The sequence below is a fragment of the Leptonotus elevatus genome, chromosome 5 (genome assembly GCF_054856555.1).
Source record: "Leptonotus elevatus isolate MCC_2025b chromosome 5, RoL_Lele_1.0, whole genome shotgun sequence".
NCBI lineage: Eukaryota > Metazoa > Chordata > Actinopteri > Syngnathiformes > Syngnathidae > Leptonotus > Leptonotus elevatus.
Window position 1 is genome coordinate 3784460 of NC_141243.1, and position 17655 is coordinate 3802114.

The 17655-nt window shown below is 38.4% G+C and overlaps 1 protein-coding gene across 2 annotated transcripts in view; it reads left to right on the forward strand.

Annotated features, from left to right (window-relative positions):
* Positions 1-17655, forward strand: part of notch1b (notch receptor 1b) — a 49766-nt gene that overhangs the window by 3679 nt on the left and 28432 nt on the right. For both annotated transcript variants that reach the window (XM_086075938.1, XM_086075937.1), the window contains exons 3-9: positions 8363-8625; positions 9948-10286; positions 11749-11871; positions 12880-13113; positions 13329-13484; positions 14869-15054; positions 16394-16507. In XM_086075938.1, the coding sequence (XP_085932064.1) occupies positions 8363-8625; positions 9948-10286; positions 11749-11871; positions 12880-13113; positions 13329-13484; positions 14869-15054; positions 16394-16507 (1415 nt within the window). The remainder of the gene's footprint in view (positions 1-8362; positions 8626-9947; positions 10287-11748; positions 11872-12879; positions 13114-13328; positions 13485-14868; positions 15055-16393; positions 16508-17655) is intronic.

Below are 17655 nucleotides of genomic sequence, written 5' to 3' on the forward strand. Positions count from 1 at the left end.
CCAATCATTATCCTGTGCTAACGCAGTATCACAATTACAGCAAATATTTGTATGAAAAACACTTAAATACATAAACACTGCGCTTACTAAGCGTGTGGTCTCGTTTTTCCTGACCAGATATTTTTATGCCACCCAGAAAGCATCGTAACGTCAAAACCCTGTATGATGATGTGAAAACTCAAATAACTTCTTTATTGATGTCATGTCAGTAAGCATGCAACAGTACACTTAAAATCTGGATTCTGTATCTACTTATAATTTAATGACATGCTTGGCTTCACAATCAGTACAGTCGGGAAATAAATCTTTTCTCTTTAGGAAAGTGCAATAGATTGTCTTCTTTGCGCTAGCAATTCAAAGCTAGCATTAGCACTGCAAACAAGCCGTTGTTAAGTTAGCCACAGCTGCTACGCTGGTATCATGACTTATTCGTAATAGTGTTACTATAACACTAAACGTTATTGGTTTGAAGTTGTATTTTATGGAATGTAAATAAGTTAAAAATACAAAAGAATTGATGAACTTGAACTACTTGTTGAGCAGAAATGTTGCTAATTTTGCGAATCCTCAGCTTCCTGACGTCCCTCGTGCTGCTTCTTTTTGCTAGTCTTATGCCCAGTTCTTATGTTAGTAAAGGAGGGATGGGCTTTACCCCCCCCCCCCCCCCAGGTGGATATTTCATCATCATTTCAGCAAAGCTCCTGAAGCCCAAAAAAGGGCGGGAAAAAAACTCAAAGTTGTCGAAGACATTACATAACTCTTTGCATAGTTACTGTTAGCAAACTGCTAGCTTCCCTCTGCCCCGCCTAACACCCGAGCTCGACCCGCTCACAGAACTCGCAACAGAACTTCCCCATTTCAATCCTAAGAGCATAGTTTGTTTCGAAATCATTTGTGAAAGAATTTCCAGCCGTTTTGCCACATAGCTCAAAAGACGCTCGCTTTTGACCCGACGCGTTTATGCCGTAAATACCGCCTCCCCTTCGTATCTGCGCTGGCGCTGACAGAATAAGTTAGCTGAAGGCCCGGTTTACTGTCAAGTTTTTGGGGATTCCAACCAGCCCCGAAGAAAAGGTGCATGATGTCTTCTGAGTCGGCGTATTATTTATGGTATATTACAACACAACACTAACAAGTGTGTGCGTCCACGTGCCAGAGGGATGTTCTTCGATAACATTAATTCCGTGCCGGTATGTGCAGCGAATGCTACAATATCCCACCACTTCAATGAAAGTAAGCCCTTGTCTTTCCAGTTCTGCCGACTCTTCAATGGCACCTCTGTTTGCTGTGGTCAGATGAGTCTGACTATAACCCCCCCCCCCCCCCCCCAACCCCCATATTGACACACACACCTCCATTGAGAGTCAGGAAATGGTCTCAAGTAACTCAAGGGAAGAAAAGGTGTCATATCTCATCATATGATCACACAATGGGAAAACACACACAGACTCCTTTTTTTTTTTTTTTTTTTTTTTTACATAGCTACTGCCATGTTGGATTCCCTGCGGGGAGAGTTTTGATGTAGACAGGAGCCTGAACATGGAGGATTTATGTTCTTCGGTTGCCAAGAAAAATCCTGGACGGCGTCCTGGGAGTCGTGACGGTCGGTTGGTTTTTGCCTTCCTCGCAAAGACCACCTGTCTGCGGGTTGGAAGGACGAAGGACGTGACGACTCGAGGTTTTGCTTCAGACACAAACTGGCTGACGCTACCAGGTGTGCTCACACCGACGTGACTATGTTTGTCCCTTGAATCCCGTGTTCATGTATCCGAATGTCTCTAAGGAGATATCAAACTTTTGGGGTCCAGGAATCCCTCTCAGGGGAGAACTTTTTCCCTTCCATAATCCCAATTACAACTGAAGAGAACTACCATGGGTAGACCTAGGATCCAAACACCATAACCATAACAACGATGTGGTCCTTGATGAAAACTACTTTGGCACTCCTGATGTACAGCACGATGTGATTATCCTGGAGCGCTGCTATTCCACCTCTAGACTACCCCAAAAGCCCCTTACGTAGTTCCCAGCCTCTGTTGCAGTCATTACTACTGTTTTCCTTGCGTCTGTAACGCTCCCAAATTAAGAGGGTCTCTGTAATGAAGACCTCCAGATGTGGTCAGCTTCCTGTACAATTCGGCTGCTCAGGAAAAGAAGGATAGATGAAAGGGGAGGCGAAGAAGAAGCAGTCAAGCTCCCCTTGTCATCTGTTTTGCCGAGGGGGGTGGTGTGTGCGAGTGTGTGTGTGTTGTTTGAGTGTTCAAGTTCACAAGAAATAACTAGTTATGGAGTGATGACCGCCATTTCTCATGATGGCCGCCGACGGGGACTTTGAAGGAACAACGAGAGTAGAGGCGACTTGCCTTCAAGCAATGCTTTTAACAGATCTATCTATCTATCTATCTATCTATCTATCTATCTATCTATCTATCTATCTATCTATCTATCTATCTATCTATCTATCTATCTATCTATCTATCTATCTATCTATCTATCTATCTATCTATCTATCTATCTATCTATCTATCTAGCTAGCTAGCTAGCTAGCTAGCTAGCTAGCTATCTATCTATCTATCTATCTATCTAGCTAGCTATCTATCTATCTATCTATCTATCTATCTAGCTAGCTATCTAGCTAGCTAGCTATCTAGCTATCTATGTATGCAGGTGTAATTCTCTTTGTCTTATGTTTAGTTTGTTTCGTTTCTTTGTTGGCTAAAATGAATACCCTTTAATGAAGTGTCCCTAAAGGGGATTATTCCAAATGATGTCAATCCAGAACCTGACACCAATAATATCTCCCACAGGGATCTCCATGGGTCAATAAGTAAATAAATGCTATTCAACTAAGCTCCTTAAAAAGGGGGGTACAGCATCAGGCTCGTCCAGATGCCAAATCTGTGTGCCCCTTTATGAGTGTACAGTACACATGTCATCTATATTTTGTATATTGTGTGACCCAGATGGCAGATTGGGCCATCACTGACGGGGGAAGCCCCCTTTTTTGAGTTGGGTCAAATGTCAGCCCAGCATCTGCTACAGAGCTCGAGCCGCCGCCCGGGTCCCCCTAAGTGCTGCCGACCTGTTGCCAAGGACTACAGCGGCAACCATTGAAGAGCAAGGAACAATAACCGGAGACGAGAATAACAGTATCGGCCTTACAGACGTGATAATCCGGCCACGGTTATACGATAGCTCGCCCAACACCTGATATTTGCTCAGCTTCTGATTTGTGCTCCTCCTTTTTCACGTCGTCTTTATTTACCTTTCCTGCGGCACAGTTTTACCTGCTGCTGAGATTCTTCTTGTTGAAGCAGCTGCCTCTCACTATTTGTTTTGACTCCATAAAAGAGCCGTTGACTGTCTTTTTGTCTCACCCTGTTTCATTTATTTATTTATTTTAAAACTTTTTTTTAGGGGTGGGAATCTTTGAATGTCTCTCGAGTCGATTCAGATTTTTGGGTCTGCGATTCGATTCAGGATCAATTTTCGATTAAGAACGATTTTTGATTCAAAATGATTTGATTGACACTGATTTTTGCTTCAATCTATAGATGTGCAAGGAATTGTAATGATCTACTGCAGTCTGACTCGCTAATGCAAAAGAACGGCTCCTCACTCCAGGAAAATAACTTTTATTGGAACAACTTGATCGTGATTTTTTTCCTTCTAATCTCTAATGTGGCTACAATTTAACAGTGCATTAGACCACTGCCCCTCAGTGGCCAAACCAAGTACAACATGAACAGCGCTCCCAATAAAGGCACACACAGACAAAGGCAAGACAGTATAAAATGATTTAAATAAAAACGATTTGGGGACATTTAAAATCGATTCTGAATCGTACAAAATGAGAATCGCGATTCTTATGAGAATCAATAAAAAAAAAATATATATATATATATATATCAAAAAGTACAATATTTGTCTAATGTGTGCCTTTACGGAGTGTGGCCTAGTGAGTAACATCAGACTCTTTGTTGTATTGTATTAAGCCTGAACTCTTACCAACTTAGCGCCTTTTGAAAAGCGACTTTGTGCCGAGCGTGCATTTGACGGGCCCTCGCCAAGTTAAAGAGCAAACTGTTAGCATTCTTCACTGAGTGTGCGCCGCAAGTTGACTTAGGACTAGACGGTGTGTTTGGATAGTGTGTCCACGTGCGACGACGCTATCTGTTTGTCTTTGAGGTTTCGACGTGAGGCGTTGGGCAGTTTGGCAGTTTTTTTGCATTTTTTTTTTAGGGGCAGGCAGGCAGCGAACCTCTACTGAAGTTTTATGTGTTCCGTGGACTACAGCAATCCGCCACATATGTGCGATTCTTTAGTTACAATTTCAGCTGTTTGCTTTTCCCTGCTCTATCTGAAATGCCCTAAAATACTACAAGATGCCGCCAAAGCCCTGTCAAAATAGAAATTGGTGTTAAGAAAGCAGAGGTTGCAAATCCCGCTCCAGAAAGTAAAAACCCTGCCACACTTTGGCTTTAGCCGCAGATGCTTCTGCTCAAACGGCAGGTAAATGCGCTAAAGCCAAACTGTGGAAGCGTTTTTACGTTCTAGACTTGGATTTGGCATCAAGTGATACATCTCGATTGCGAGACAAGCTTCATATTTGTTTTTGTTTGTCCCATTCCGTCTGTACGTAATTACTTTTTTTCATTATTGTTAGTTTTTATTTTGGTTTCACTTTTAAATTCAGCCGGTTTTAAATAATTTATAGAGCTGTTTTTTAGTTTGCATTTTTAAATGGTTTATTTGAGTTAAGTTTTTATTAATTTTAGCATTAGTTTTAGTTTTTAGTTTTTTAAATACATAGAGTGTATTTGTGTAGTACAAGATGAAAAAAGGTCACACAGTATTTTGTAATTGAGTAAAGTACAATTCCCAAACACCTCTTCAACCTTTCTTCTGTATGGCCTTACAGTAATACTGATAAAAAATGTTTTTTAAATAAATAGGGACGATAAGGGCAATATCATGATATCGCGATATTAAAACTACCACAATATCGTTGTCGTCATGTCACGATATTAAAAGCAGGGCATCTGTTAAAAATGTCAAGTTGAGTCAGTTCTAGCACCCTCTGGTGGTTAGTTTTTTAGTGCAGTTTAATTTTCACAAGGCATGTTTTGGCCTTTCTATGTTTCAAATCCACACTAATCGTCAGACGAAGGGGAATTGTAATGTGCTTGTGAATCGAATCAATATGTGGAGGAACTCAATGTGTGCGTGCATGAGCAAGTAAGTGCCTCAATATTAAGTCTTATTAGAGATTGTATAGAGTCTCAACCTATAGTTTGTTTATGTGCATTGCTGTTATGTACAAAAGCACAATATTGTGTTGTTGTTTTTAGTATGAACTTTTAACAATATCCAAATCATTACATCCCTATGAATAAATCCAGGAACGTATTAAATTAATTGATGAAAACCTAATTTTGCTATAGTTATAGTTTGTTGTAGTTATTTTTATAAACGTAAAATGTAGTTTCACTTAGTTACCTTTAAAAAACAACAACAGCACACATTTGTGAATTATTCCCCCCCCCCCCCCCCATTTTTGTTTTAGTTATTTTTCTCGTTTTCGTTCACTACACTAACTTTGGTCCTTACTTGGGGGCAAGTGTTGGAATGGGGGTGTCACAGGCAGGGCGAGTGGTGGGAATATGAGAAGTGGCGGTGGTGGTGAGGCAGGTTTTCAATGTGCCGGGGCAGCAGCTGCCGTCTTCCTCATTAACATGCGCACCTGCTCCCTGCTGCCTTTTTTTCCAGCGAGCTCGTGCGGCGCCTCACAACCGCTGTGCCCTAAAAAAGGACCCCCACCTCTTCCCTTTACCCGCCCCCCCCTCTCACTCCAAACACACTCACGCTATCTCTACTGGGAGAAGCTGTTAATGTGCAAGAATTTGTGGCTCAACAGGTTTAAGAAATACAAAAAAAAAAAGACACAATGAGACGTATAGTGAACTCTAGCTACTGTATATCGCGTTTCTTCTTTCATGGCCCTCCACTAATTGCATACTTTTAAGCAATTGTTCTTTAGATATAGTACCATGGTGCTCGTTTACCTGCTAGGGAGCTTTAGCTAGCTAGCATCAATGGCTAAAGCCAAACTGTAGCAGGGTTTTTTACTTTCTGGACCTGGGTTTGCCACCTCTGTCAATTAATTCTGTGGAGCCCACAGCTTAAAGCAAACATGGTAAAGCAACATTTAGCTGTTATGCTGCATACAAATGGCATATGATGCTTAGTAAGCTACTATTTATTTATTTGCTTTGCTTTTAGATGCCTTTAAATGCTTTGAAATGTTGCATTTTCAATGATGTAAAGCATATTTTGTTACTTAATGTTTATGAAATGGACTATATAAATACATCTGCCTTGTGTTATATATTATGTTAGCATTAAAGTATCGGATTTTTGTGCCTTTCTCTGCCCACCACATATTCTGATCAGTGTTAGCCTTGTTGTTGATTTTTGACTTACCTCTAGCATCTCTTTTAGTGTCGAGATTCAAGGCTGTTGACTGCCTCGTTCTTGTCAGAGCGCACACTCATGGCAAAAATGGAACGCTTGAACAATGTGTTTGGACAAACCAAATGGTAGCTTTGATTGGCACGCCACTGTTCACTCAGTGCAGTGTTTACGCAGCGGGCAGCCTAGCATGTGATGTTTTCTTATTCTTGCCACAATCCCAAGGCTGGGTAATCCCCCGAGAGGGCCACTGTCTAAACAGCCGTCTGTGCCTAAAAGAGGGGTCCGCCGCTCGGCCCCCACACACACATTGGACCCCCTGGGAATGTTTTGGGATGTAGGAGCTGGCATCCCTTTCAGGGCTCATAGACTGTCTGTCTGTGGTCAGGTATTTGATGTGGTAGTGGGAAGGACAATTGGAGCCTTTATGGAACACATTAAATTCATACTCTTGTCATTCCACTTATATATATATATATATATATATATATATATATATATATATATATATATATATATATATATATATATATATAAATATAACACATTCAATTCATACTCTAGTCATTCCACTTATATATATATATATATATATATATATATATATATATATATATATATATATATATATATATAAATATAAATATAAATATAAATATATATATATACCCATAAACTGCCAGAAGTTGTGTGAAACTCTATTTTACTTTAAATAAATGGAGAGTATGTTGCAAAAAAAAAAAAAAAAAGGCTGTGTAGGTATGCTTTTTGAGTTAGCCTCATTGTTGTGTATCCTCTGGGGACGCCCCTTAGCTCCACTCATTGTCATTTCGAAAGTATGCTTTTCTCCCGCTATGTGGGAACCTATTGGCCGGCGTTTTTACGACGCAGACGCGACCTGTGAGAAACATCACACAAGTTTTGTTCTCCTCTGCGTTTTACTGCCGAGCAGCACATTGTTCTCAGAGGGCGATGACGGAAACAAGGAGCTCCCATTTAGAGCCCCGTTTTTCGTATGGATGTGTTGCCTTGTTGTAAAAGCACCGTTTTCAAGGGACATGAGCCCAATCGGGTAAAGGATATTGCCCTGTGAGCTGATTTATGAGCACAGAAGTTTGACCCTAATACAACTTAAAGTAGTGTCGAGGGCTGAATATTTTTCAAATTGCAAAGGCTCCATTTCTTTTTTGTCTGCTTCAATTTTTTGTTTGGCTTTAAAAAAAAATTAAATTTATTTATGTATGTATTTATTTATTCATTCATTCATTCATTTATTTATTTATTTATTTATTTATTTGAGTGCTTATGAAGTGCAGTCAATTTTTACATATAATTGCTAAATGAAACATGAAACTATGAAGTGATAAAGCCACTGATGTGTTTGCATTGTGGTTGGAAACCGACTTTCATGACTTGACCTAAGACGTTTATAGCAAATCAGAGCACTTTGAGATTCTTCGAATGAAAAGTCACATGCAAGAAGACGGTTTTGAAACAACCTGAAGGCTGTGTCTAATAACTGTCTGCGTATTTCTCCTCAGGCGAGGTTTACACACATGATCAGGCGACTGTTACCACGCCAACCACAGACATCTTACATTGTCTCACCACAGCAAAGTGATAATACAATGTCGGGAAGATAGTGGAACAAGATGTACTTTCTTCCTCACATGAAAAAATATATGAATGTGGTTGTGATATTATCACAATACCAACATTTGGACTTATACAAATAGTACCTCGATACGGAAATGATACTTGAGCAATTGTGTACCACATGAAACCTATTATTGAATATTTACACTTTTAAAGGCTTACAGCACAAACTGTTTGATTAAAAAAAAAAAAAAAAGAAACAAAACATTTAATTGAATGATATTATTCCCCTCAGGTGCGGCCATGGATACGCCGGAAGCGAGTGTCAGTTTCGTGACCCGTGCACCCCCGGAGTTTGCCTGAACGGCGCCACGTGCAGCGTGCTGACCAAGACCAACACGGTGGACTTCAGCTGCGCCTGCAAGCCGGGCTTCACCGATCGCCACTGCCAGACGCTCGTCGGCAACGCCTGCTTCGACGCGCCGTGCCGCAACGGGGGCACCTGCCAGCTGGATGGCCCGCAGGCATACAAGTGTCGCTGCCCACCCGGATGGTCAGGTAACAGGAAATTCTATAAACATGTATATTTAAAAAAAAAAAACTACTTCATTGCCGCTATTTTGTATTAAAAAGTTCATTTGCAAAGTGAGGCGTTGTCTAAAGTTGGTGAGAGCTGAAAGGTCATGAAAACGTCACATCATGCTAAAAAACAAATGCGTGGAGTTTTGCTTTGGTACATAATAAACAACAATTTATCCAATGCAAATATATTGGATGAAGAAATACGAAGCTATCAGCCAAAAATTAATAAAAATGTTAGATGTAAATGTTTTTAATATTAGAAAATACAATATAATAGCCAAAACTATTAGTAAAATAAGAGGCACTGCTGTATATTAATATTAGATGAAAATTATTAAATTTAAAAATATAAAATAAAAAATATATTTTTATTAAAGAATACATACAAACTACAAAAAAAAAAAAAAATTCAATACACAAATATTTCACAAACTCTTTTTTAATTTGTTGAAAATTACACAAATATTAGACAGAAAAAAATAAAAATTGAAAGGATATTACATTAATATTAGACAAAACCACACAAATACTAGATGAAATAAATGAATATTAGACAAAAAATTTTTTAAACAAAAACAGAATTAGACCCAAAAATCTGCAAATATTAGATGAAAAAGTATTTTGTATTATATTTTTATATACTACAAAATGTTAACAATAATTCAAGAATTTAACAAATATTAGCCAAAAAATACATATTTTGTCAGATTACACATTTATTAGAACATTTTCAAATAGGAGCATATACAGGAGAGCAATACAAAATATTATATATAAAAATGCTAAATCATTAGGGAAATAAAACGAAACTATTAAATGTTAGGACAAAAATAATACACAAAAGTGCCTGACTGATTTAATTAGCCCGTACGAGCTATTTGAACAAATATTTTGACTTTTTTTTTTAAACTACTGCATGATTTTTTTTAAATAAAATGAAGTAAAAACATATTAAAGCTTAATATAATGTAAAAGAAGCATGTTCTGTTTGTAATTCATATCATGTTGTTTGTTTACCAATCAAGAAGTTTTCTTTCTTTCTTTCTTTTTTTTGTATTAATCGGCTGAGTTATTTATTGGATATTGGAATTTTACTCTGCCAAATATTGGAATTTGTATCAGCCTAAAAAAAAATCCATATCAATCAGGCCCTTATACATACCATCTTACATTTTTTCACAGTTTATTAGTAAACACCTAATCCTAAAGTGGATGATGCACGCAGTAGCTGATACAAAATGGCGTCTTATCTGAGGGATTTGAGGACATTTGATAAGCAGTTCTATCTGTGTTCTTAGGTCCCCAGTGCCAACACTCCGACCCCTGCGCGTCCAATCCGTGCGCCAACGACGGCCGATGCTCAGCCATTGAGTCGCACCCCATCTGCGCCTGCACGCCTTTCTTCTCGGGGAAGACCTGCAAGCAAGATGTCAACGAGTGCGACGCCAGCCCGCCGCCGTGCAAAAACGGCGGCTCGTGCGTCAACGTGGTCGGCGGCTACCACTGCCGCTGCCCGGCCGAGTACGCCGGCGAGCACTGCGAGAGCCGCTACCTGCCCTGCAGCCCGTCGCCGTGCCAAAACGGAGGCACCTGCGTCCAGAAGGGCGACACCAGCTACGAATGCACCTGTGTGCCAGGTAGGAACGCCACTAAATACTAGGGCTGTGCACGACTTGGCGCTGACTCAAATTGGCCATTGAAAACCAACGCCGAATCAGAATTTTCAGTTTTGAGTTAGTAAGTCGTTTTATATTGTCCTCAGAAAGCAACACTTGGATGGCGCGCAACTCTTCGTATGTGTGACGTATAGGGACTGACTGATTAATCGGCCCGAGACACCATTTTTACCGATGGACATGAAATCGGGTGAACATGTCAAACATAACACAAAGCATCAAAAATTCACAGGAATTCGGCCATTTTGGCTTGAAGCAGACATTTTGGGGCAAATTCCAAGGCTCTTACTTTAAGATATACTTTAAGATTAAGCAATTGGGCCTAAAGTACAAACATATGAAATACATTTATAAGAAAATGTTTGTTGAAAAATACACAAATAATATAAAATAATAATGAATAATAATAATAATAATAATATTTATAATTAATAGAAATTATATTATTATTATTAATAATAATAATAATTAATCAAATATTACATTTAAAGGAACATATTAGAGAAATAGACTACATAAGGCAAAATATAATAAAACTTTTAAATATTACAAAAAATAAAATAAAATTGAAATACAAACATCACAGACTAATACAAAATATTTGAAAAAAGTACAAAATATATGGAAAGTACAAAAATATGACAAAATAATACAAAATATGATATAATATTATAATTGGGGAACTATTGACTCGGCGGTGATGTCATTTGCAGCTGTTGGCTTGCACGTGTGTGTTTTGCTGCGGTTCAGTGTGTGAACAGGGCGAAAGCAGGAAGGCATCTGGGCTTATCAGAAAGGAAATGGTCACAGGGACAACATCCTTTTGCATAGCACAGGCAGACTGCGGCATACGATGCCTCCCCGCCAGCTCGCCGCCTCCAAACACACATTCACACACACACCTTCATTGGAATTTGACTTGTTTTGACTCTTGATGCTAAACTAATAATCTGCTTCTTTTGATTCACTTGGCACCTCTTATGTTGGTTTCTTTGGTAAATGCTCATTTGTTTCATAGTTTAAGACTGCAAATATTCCTCTGAGATACTGAAAATACATTGAAACGTATTTTAAACACAAACACACATTGTAAAATGTATTTTAAAGCAAGTTTTTAAAAATATATATTTAACAGTAAAGTGATTTGCGAGAACTGATAATGATAAAGCAACATATTAATGGTTAGCTTTACAGTCTCAGTCCAGTTAATTTCCATAAATTCTCATTAACTATAGAGTGAATGTCGGCGTATGGCAAAGGTGCCGCAGACCTCAATCACGCAGATGGAGGAAAGAAACAGTTGGCCACATTAACTGCACTAACCGTGAATACCCCAGCAGAAGATTAGAAGAATAACTGACAACAGTCTGAGGTGCATTCATTTGAAGTGCGGAAAAATAAAATCACATTTGATTGTTGGCAGGCTTCACGGGGAAAAACTGCAACCAGAACATTGACGACTGCCCGGGTCACGAGTGCCAGAACGGCGGCACCTGTGTTGACGGCGTCAACACCTACAACTGCCAGTGTCAGCCCGAGTTCACAGGTTAGTCCGTTTGGAGCTCGGCTTTTGTGCTCAAGGGCCAGTTTTGATTGGATTTTTTTTAACCAACAGGCCAGGCCAGGCCATTTGTAAAAAAAAATAAAAAATAAAAATAAAGATTTTATTACATTATTTATATTTTATTTAATTCTTAATTTAACAATAATTTAATAAATTAAATCATTAAAATTGTTAATTTGACAAAAAAAAATTTTTTTTTTCTAAATCAATGAACAGATAATGTCACATTATAATGTATATTTAAGAAATTTTTGAGAAAAAAAGGCTAAATTAATGCCAAACAAATATCTTGTTATAATTAATGAAACAGGTCTTGCTCATTTTTTATTGTATTATTTACCATTAACGTAATTATCATTTATTAATCAATTATTTAACAAAATAAATAGATACTTGCTAAATGTGGTTTATTTTAATATTATCCTTTTATTTCATTATTTACAATAAATCAATTAAAGTTATTAAATGAGTTAAATTAATTAATGTATATTCTCACCAATTTAATGGAAAAATGGCAAAATTATATAATGCAGCAAATAAATTGTTTATTTTACAATACAATATTTCATGCAGATTTTTTAAATATTGTTTTTACAATTCCTTCATTATAATTTATCAACCAATTATTTAATTTTTTTTTTTAATGTATAGGTACTGTATATGTATTTTTTTTTATTTTACCAGGATTTTGTTATATACCCAAAAAAGACAACAACAATGAATTCATGGCATAAATTACTAAATATATTTTAACAGACCAATTTTAGGTCAAAATGTCAGCAAGTAAATTTTTTATTATATTTTAATTGTATTTTTAAGAACAATTTATTAACCAGTTGCTTATTAGAAATAAAAAAATATATATATATATTTCACATGCATTCCATACTTTTTTTATGTGTTTTGTATTTATTTATAACAATTGAATCAACGTAAATGCCCAGTGTGTCACTGAGACCCTCCATCAAGCTCATTTGTTCCTTCCGACAGGTCAACTGTGCACGGAGGATGTGGACGAGTGCCAGCTGATGCCCAACGCCTGCCAAAACGGCGGCACGTGCCACAACACGTACGGCGGCTTCCAGTGCGTGTGCGTCAACGGCTGGACGGGCGACGACTGCGGCGAGAACATCGACGACTGCGCCAGCGCCGCCTGCTTCCACGGCTCCACCTGCCACGACCGCGTGGCCTCCTTCTTCTGCGAGTGTCCCCACGGCCGCACAGGTTTGTCTTGGATACCTCACGAGTACCTGCTACCTTGAGATAAGGGCGGTAACGGTACCTGTCATATCATCGAAAGAAACACAACCATTTTAGTCCACCTCTGGCTGCAAAGGGGCTAAGGATCAAGTTTACAAACATGCACTGCTGTTTAATATGCATATCATTTAAATACACTGCATCTGGATAGATTTTTCCACGAGTGTTTTTGTCTGCAGGTCTGCTGTGCCAGCTGAACGACGCCTGCATCAGCAACCCTTGTCAGAAGGGCTCCAACTGCGACACCAACCCCGTCAGCGGGAATCACCTGTGCACCTGCCCTCCGGGCTACCTGGGGGCCTCCTGTGATCAAGATGTCGATGAGTGCTCACTGGGTAAAAAAAACAAAACAAAGTGAACTGCAACTCTCCATTACTGAAAGAGAGACGTTTTACTTTCTCTGCTGGCCTAAACGCGATCAGAGGCACTGACCTACATTTACAGCCTAAATTTGTGACGTCAAATTGCTTTACTTTTAAATTTGTTCCCGAGCTCCTCCCCTTGATTCATCATACTGCCTTGGCAACAAGATGGCACCAAATCAATACTTTTATATTAGAAAAGGCTTTAGCCTGATTACAAAAACAGGAAATAAGTGTTTTTTTTTTTAAAGCAAATAACGGAGGCGGGTGGTCACTGTACCACGACGGTGTATTAGGGCCACGTATAAATATATTTTTTTAGAGGGTGGGGGCAATATGCCGAAAAAAAAACCTCACAAATTTGCCACTTTATAAAGTCACAAATTTACGAGTTCAAAAAGTGGCAAATTTGCGAGTTTATAAAGTGGCAGATTTGCAAGAAAAAATACTCAGAAACTTACGAGAAATACACGTAGCGTACTACTCGGATGTTTGGGCTAATAGTTTTCGGTCTGGTTTTCAAATGGAGATAGAAATTGCTTTAGCAGAGATTAACCATATGATGTTAACCATGTTGCGACAAAGATGCCTGGCTTTGCGAATGTCCACACCCTGAGGATCAAGCATTTAAGATACGTATTTACTTATTCTTTCATGTTTCCAGAATTATTATTTACACATTGATACATTGTTGTTTTTTTGGACTAGTATCTAAGTTGATGTGTCGAATCTGCTGCTCTCCGCCATTCTCTTGCATTTACCTAAAGTATGCTTCTGATTGGTTAGTGTTTAGTCAGCTGATCAGGAAGTGTTGTCGCTCCCATGTATGACAAGTAAAGGTTAATTTAAGAGTGAATCCTTCTCCATCCTGCCTTTTCATTTTATAAACAGTGTCCCATTAATCATCAACGAATCCTCATTAGACTACAGCTACATGTATTTGTGGCAAGTTTCAGATTTTTTTTCTCACAAATATGCCAATTTGGCTGTTTGTTCTCTCATTACACGAGACAATGCGTACTACGTCACTTGTTCCGCACGACGTAGTCGCCCCCGCCACCCACCGGCTCCTTCTCGTACACGCCTCCTTAAACGGCTTCTTAGTGAGTTGCTGCTGTCAATTATAGCCAGGCCACACCCAACCCTCTCCCCACTCGCAAGCCAACGGTCCTCCAGGCAACACCACCTTTGAGCGCCGATTTTAAATCTTAGAGTGGAGCAAGAGTCTGACTTCCTGTTAAGTAATCCTTTAAAGAAATCCAATTCAATTCAATATACTTGCAGTTATGCAATTATGTTTTTTTTTTTCTGGATTGCCGGCAGAGCCATCAAGTGTCAAATTTGCTGCTCTCACCAGGTCCCAACCCGTGCGAGCACGCGGGCAAGTGCATCAACACCAAGGGCTCGTTCCAGTGCAAGTGCCAGCGGGGCTACGTGGGGCCGCGCTGCGAGCTGGACATCAACGAGTGCATGTCCAACCCGTGCATGAACGAGGCCACCTGCCTGGACCAGATCGGAGACTTCCACTGCATATGCATGCCAGGTTTGTGTCTTTGATGACTGCTTCTGCTACATGGGCTGAAGGTATTGGGACTCACTAATCAGTCAATTCATTGATCAATCAGGGGTTGGTTTAAATCTTAACACTTAATCCGAGCGAAGATATATTGTATTTTTTTAATAAAAAATAAAATACTTTTTTTCTAATGCATCACTATAAATATTGCATCAATAAAAATAATAAAATAAATGAAAATAATAAAATTGTATATAAACAAATATAAACTTGCCAAAAAAAGACATTTCTAAAATATAATGCCGGTAAATACTAAATAAATAGTAATAGTAGGACGTATGATAATACATACATACATACAGTACATAATAAATAATGAATCAATAAAATAAGAAATGTATCACCATAAATACGGAACAAATACAAATAGTGCAAGTTTACTGAGTTTTTAAACATCAACATAAACAATAAGCATTTAAAATATTTGTTCAATGTAATAAAGAGTAATTAAAGTAAAAAAATTAAAATAAACCATAAAAGTAGATAGCAAAAATGAATACAATAAAAATGAAAATACGATAAAACTGTAATAATGAATAAATTAATAAAAATGTGTATATATTTAATGATGAGTTCATGAATATAAAACAATAAAAAATATATAAAAATAAAAATGTAACATAAAATAGTCCAAAACATATATAAAAATAATTAAAATATAATTATAAACATACAATAATTTTATTCTAACAAGTACTTACTAGATAGTAATAGTAGAAAGTATGATAATAAAAACTGTACATAAAAATTAAATAGTATAACATAATATACAGAATACATTTTTATGGAAATAAATTAAAATGGTATACAGACATGAACAGACATACTAAACGCATGCAAATAAAATATTAAAACATTCTTGATTAATACATTTAACAAATAGTAAATAAAATGTATGAAAATGAATATAGCATAATTATGAACACAAGTTTTTAAAATCATTAAAAAAAAAAAAATACAATACTGCTTGCTGCAACAAAAATTGCCCTACGGGGACGCCAATACATTTGAACTTGAACTTGAAACAAATAAATGTAAAAATATTTTTCCTCAGTTTTTCAACCATTTTCATATACCACATTACATTACACGCAGCCAAGCCACCTGTCCTGTAATGCTTTTGTCCATTATTGTATCTTATCACCTAACCAATAAACTAAAGAATAATTTAGGCTTGCGCTCGTAAAGTTGAACGACCTGGCATGGCGTCGTGAAGAAGCTTCCCAGAATGTGCCTTTCTCTCTTTCTGTCTAACGTGTCACCCCCCCCCCCCCTCCCCACACCCCCTCCCTCCTTAATTGGCTAGGCTACGAGGGGGAGTTCTGCGAGATCGATACGGACGAGTGCGCCCACAGCCCCTGCGTGAACGGCGGCAAGTGTATCGACAAGATCAACGCCTTCCACTGCCAATGCCCCACAGGTGAGGCCGCCGAGGTGAAGCGGGTCGGGCCGGGGAGGGGTGCGGGGGGCGAGGCATGCAAATAGGGTGGGCGATGGGCGCGCCGGGCCAGGGGGCGTAGAGGTCGATCTCTCTCTCTCTCGCTCTCTTTCCCCTCCCTCTCAAAGACAAACACACCCGACGTAGACATAAACAGCTCTGTGGACGCGCACTAATCCCAAGCCCTGAGGCAGGCTTACGCCAGCCCTGCTAGCTTGAACCAAAGCAGCTACGCAGGAGGAGGAGCAGGAGAAAAATCTATGGGGGGAAAAACTTGGAGAAGTTTCAACTTTCTATACAAGTCCCCCTCCTTTTATCCTTTAACTAAGTTAGATGGCTGACTGGCTTGATGTAAAACTGACTTGATTGTGTGTCGACGTGCTCATTTTGTTTCAGCTCACTGGTTGCTTTGGCCTGGAAATTCCTGCAGTGCATGGCTGGGCATAACTTTATTAATTTTTTTCTTAAAACAGATGTGGGCCGGCTAAAAGAAAAAAAAAGTGTAATTTTCATTTAATTTAATCAATAACAGGAAAGACATACCTGACTAAATGTCCTTAATTTGACTATTAGAATTTTTATGAAGTTGTCGTCGTGAATCATGCTTTGTTTTTGTTTGATTTTTTTCTTCAGATGGAACTGAGCCTAAATTAAGATGATGGGAATTATGAACAATTCCCAATAATAGTCAGGTTATAAAAGTGTCAAGAAAATCCTTTAAGAATATTATTTTGTTCTGCTTGGGTTCACTGTAATTCCACTTTTGACCACTAGAGAGGGACACACTTACTTAGTTTGAGTCGGTGCAAAGTTGAAAGAATAAGAACAAAACAGGAAGTATTTCAGCACAGTTTAGTTTTAGTTGACCTTTGTCTGCTGGAATCCTGCTTTTTAGGACTACACAAAGCGACGGCTGCAGGTTCATTTTTGTTTATCTTTGGCCATGATTACTGATGTATATTGTGAGATGATACGTTTGTTAGTTTAGAAAAAAAGGGATTTGTTTACTCTAAACACAGAGGTACAGCACACTGTTACACCGTTTTCTCACTGCCATATTTTTATGCTATTTGTACAAGTGTGTTTGAAACCTTGAAAAAATTAAGTGCCACAAATGCTTTCAAAACATG